This window comes from Myotis brandtii, unplaced genomic scaffold (assembly GCF_000412655.1).
Source record: "Myotis brandtii unplaced genomic scaffold, ASM41265v1 scaffold569, whole genome shotgun sequence".
Lineage (NCBI taxonomy): Eukaryota > Metazoa > Chordata > Mammalia > Chiroptera > Vespertilionidae > Myotis > Myotis brandtii.
The window spans coordinates 854,235-858,880 of record NW_005370127.1 but is presented as its reverse complement, the minus strand read 5'-3'; the positions used below and the strand labels follow the sequence as shown (position 1 = coordinate 858,880).

Genomic DNA, 4,646 nt, shown 5'->3' with positions numbered 1-4,646 from the left:
GCAGGTTTCTGGGGTTTTGTTTAGCTTCTATATTTGCAACATAGTTGCTTAGAGTTGCAGCTGAGAGGCCGGCAAGTCAGGCGGGGAACGTTGGAGTCTGCAGTCACTGGAGCAAGCAAGCCTCCCTGCTCACTTCAGTGCATGGCTGCCGGCCGCCATCTTGGCTGACAGTTAATTTGCATAAGGATATGCTGATTAGCCAATGGGAAGGGTAGCGGTCGTAAGCTAATTACCATGTTTCTCCTTTATTAGTGTAGATTATATAGGATGTTTCTTTTTTAATATACTTTTATTGATTTCAGAGAGGAAGGGGTAGGGAAAGAGAGAGAAAAACATCAATGATGAGAGAGAATCATTGTTTGGCTGCCTCCTGCACACTCCACACTGGTGATTGAGCTGGCAACCTGGGCATGTGCCCTGACCAAGAATTGAACCGTTACCTCCTGGTTCATAGGTCGATGCTCAACCACTGAACCACACCAGCTGGGCTATATTATATGCTTTAGAAAATAAGTTATAGAAGTGTCTTTTTTTTTAAATCTTAAAAAGTGGAGAGAGAGAGTATTGTGTGTATCGTATGCTGGGGAGGTAAGAGAGGTGCACAGACTAAGAAGAATACAAATAAAATAAGGTAAACTTTGGTATGTGACGATTTCAAGTGTTTGGAGTTTTGAAGAAGGCAGATAACATAGTTCAGTTGTTGGGACCAGGACTGGCAGAGATGGTAGGAGTGTCAGGGAAGGGAATCCTTTGAGATGACATTTTAGCAGAGTTCACAGGCACACATAATGGTGATATGGTATAATAAATAGCATTATAGAGGTACACATCATTTTCAGAAATAACACTGGGAAAGTTGGCCACATTATGAAGTACCTTAAATTCTGAGTTGAGTTGTCTGCTTAGTAGATAAGGAACCAAATAAAATTGATTAGAGAACTGTGCTTTGGGAAGACTAAACAGGGTAACACAATGTAAGGAGAGAATTGGAAGATTAACCAGGAGATTTTACAGGAAATAATGAGCTCTTGGATGATAGATAGTAGATGGAAAGGCAGGATATAATAAGAGACCCTTGAAACCATTGGAAGTGGGCAGTTAGAGAATGGATGGTTTCATTCTATATCAAAGCCTGGCGGAATAAGTTCCCATTGAAATGTTTGTTACATTGTAGGATGTCAGATTTTTCTACTTGGATAAAAGGGAATATTGTGGTGTCATTTGTAGAAGCTAGGAGAAAGAACTGACTGGAGTGGAAAGATAATTTGATTTTATGTATATGGAATTTGAAGTATAAAAGAGACATAAATTCTTATTCCACAACTAAGTTTTAAAACTTGTAGTCTTAGCCCTAACCGGTTTGGCTCAGTGGATAGAGCGTCAGCCTGCGGACTCAAGGGTCCCAGGTTTGATTCCAGTCAAGGGCATGTACCTTGGTTGCGGGCACATCCCCAGCAGGGGGTGTGCAGGAGGCAGCTGATTGATGTTTCTCTCTCATCGATGTTTCTAATTCTCTATCCCTCTCCCTACCTCTCTGTAAAAAATCAATAAAATATATTTAAAAAATAAAATAATAAAACTTGTAGTCTTAAACATTAAGTTTTGCCCATTCTTGCTCTTTGCCACTGTGTATATAGAATTTTAGAAAATATTTAAGCTGTTAAAATAGGAAAGTAATTTACAAGTAATTTTTTTCATTATAATAGAGGTAATTTTAAAGTTTAAATATGAATTGCTTTTTATTTTGGCACAGGTGGGAACAAGAGCCCAGGCAGAGAGAATTCGGACATATAATTTCACCCAGGACAGAGTCACTGACCACAGGATAGCATATGAAGTTCGTGACATTAAGGTAATATCACTGAGTATGCTTTATGTACCTTCAACTTTTGAAAAAAGGATAGTCAAATTCTAGAGAGTAATGTCTAAAATATTTTTAAATAATTTTAAATCATTAAACCAATTTATGTTAGTACCTTAAAATTTGCAAACATTTTTATTAGTTTACTGGTAAGAAACATGATCTTTATGCCAGTTTGGAACAACTATCTTATAAATTCTAATTTCTTTTTAAACACCCACAATGTATTAATATATGTTATTTTTTATTTTTAAACAGTGTAAGCTTCAAGGGTGCTACTCTATTTTTAATTTTTTTTATTGATTTCGAAGAGGAGGGGAGAGGGAGAGAGAGATAGAAACATCAATGATGAGAGAGAATCATTGATTGGCTGCATCCTACACACCCTCTACTGAGGACCGAACCTGTAACCTCGGCATGTGCCCTTGGCTGGAATCGAACCCGGGACCCTTTAGTCTGCAGGCCGATGCTCTATCCACTGAGCCAAACCAGCTAGGGCATTAATATATTTTAAATATAGCCATGTGCCACTTTACCACTGGGATATGTTGTGAGAAATGCATCGTTATGCGATTTAATCATTGTGCAAACATCATAGAGTGCACTTACACAAACCTAGATGGTATAGCCTGCTACACACTTAGTTAAATCAAACACAAAAGAAAATGCTGCAGTTAAAAGACATGGTAAACATGAGATGTATGACGCTGCTGTCAGTGTAACCAGGCATACTGTTTTACAGAAAATGTTGTTTTTAATCAGTCTAAAGAGTATACTAAAAATAACAATTAAAAGTTTAGTATAGTAAATATATTAACCAGTAACAAGTTTATTATCATTATCAAGCATTATGTACTGTACAAATTGTATGTGCTACTTTTATACCACTGGCAGTGGAGCTTAGAGCCTTCTTCCGAGCTCATGTGGTTGTTGGCAGAATTGCATTTTCTTGAATTGTAGGAGAGAGGCCCCCATTTTCTTGCTGGCCATCAGCTGGATGCTGATGCTCTCAGCTCCTAAAGATCCACACAGTTGCTTACTATATGTCCCCCTCCATATCTCCTCTCCCACTTTGAACCTCTTGCAGAAATGGCTCAGACCTTTTTAAGGGCTCACATATTTAAGTCAGGCCCATCTGTATAATACCCCTTTTTTAACTTAAAGTCAAACTAATCACTGGAGTGATATTTCATCATATTCACAGTTTCTGCCTGCAGTTAAGGGAGGGAATTAGGAAAGGTGTGTACACTAGAGGGCATCTTATATATCTACATTACCACAACGTATATTCGTTAGATCAAGGTACTACAGTTAACTGTTGGGGAAAGACCATGTCAGTTTGGTTGGAACGTTAACCAAGACCATGACATTAATACATTAATGATGAAACACAGGAAAATTTCCGTTTTGCTTCCACTGATGGGGGAAGTGAACTAATTCCCATATAGGACTAGGTGGAAAAGCAGGAAAAAGAAGTTTTTATCCTTTTCCTTGGTGCCATGTGATATGTAGGGGCTCTTTCACTTGATTCTATTCCATTTTGTACTCAAAATTAAAGTCCCAATTTTACAAAAGAAATGTCTAATTATTTATTGATTGATTGATTTTTAGAGAGAGAAGGGGAGAGAGCGAAAAAAAGACATTGATTTGTTGTTCCACTTAGTTATGCATTCGTTGATTGATTCTTGTATGTGCTGACTGGGGATCATACCTTCAACCTTGGTGTATTGGGACTATGCTCTAACCAACTGAAATACCCAACCAGGGCTATATTTTTTAGTATTAAGAAATTTCTGTGTATCTTATGCCATTTCCTCTGTTTTCTCAGCAATTATGGCTGCCTTAGATAGGAAACATAAGTGCCTTGTTGAAAAGGAGAAAATATTTGCTAACTTCCCTTTCCTCAGGAAACACAGTAATAGCCAAACACATTTGACCATATTGTTCTAATTATGTCATAATTTTTTAGTTCTTTTTCTAGCAGTGGTGATGATTTTCTATGAGACAGTGACATTCTTATGACCAGTAATATATTTTAGAAGGGCACATAGGTGCTCAGTATAGTATTCAGTCATGAAACAGGAGCTGATAACTGGCTTTTATACTTATAAAGTATCTGACTTTGGCCTAAATAATAAGGCATTATTACTAACCAAACAAGCATGGCAGACACAGAAATGATAAGGAAAATCTTATCGGTATGCTCTAATAATCACTAACCCGCTTATTAGGGAGAAAAAAAAAACGTTCCATATTAGTGAAAGGAAAAAATGGCATAAAAAACGTTGTAGTAAAACATTAAAATCTGCATGCAGGAAAGACACTAGTGTAGGAACTGAATAGTTGTGGATGTCGCAAGAAAAGTGACAAGGGCTTTAACCCCAAAGCAACTGCTATAAGACAGAATGTAAGGGGTGGAGAGGAGAGAAAGTGGATGTCTGTGGGACTGTTCTCTCATTATTCTAGACCAGTGATGGCGAACCTCTGACACCTCTGACACACGAACTCATTTTTTTGGTTGATTTTTCTTTGTTAAATATATAAAATAAATATCAAAAATATAAGTCTTTGTTTTACTATGGTTGCAAATATCAAAAAATTTCTGCCCTAACTGGTTTGGCTCAGTGGATAGAGCGTCGGCCTGCGGATTTAAGGATCCCAGGTTCGATTCCGGTCAAGGGCATGTACCTTGGTTGCGGGCACATACCCAGTAGGGAGTGTGCAAGAGGCAGCTGATCGATGTTTCTCTCTCATCGATGTTTCTAACTCTCTATCCCTCTCCCTT

At 37.8% G+C, this 4,646-nt stretch overlaps 1 protein-coding gene across 6 annotated transcripts in view; it reads left to right on the top strand.

Moving 5' to 3' along the window:
* The window catches only part of MTRF1 (mitochondrial translational release factor 1), a 94,713-nt gene that overhangs the window by 66,724 nt on the left and 23,343 nt on the right, over positions 1 to 4,646 (top strand). For all 6 annotated transcript variants that reach the window (XM_014549737.1, XM_014549736.1, XM_014549738.1 and 3 more), the window contains one exon: positions 1,754 to 1,852. In XM_014549737.1, coding sequence (XP_014405223.1) covers positions 1,754 to 1,852 — 99 coding nt within the window. The remainder of the gene's footprint in view (positions 1 to 1,753; positions 1,853 to 4,646) is intronic.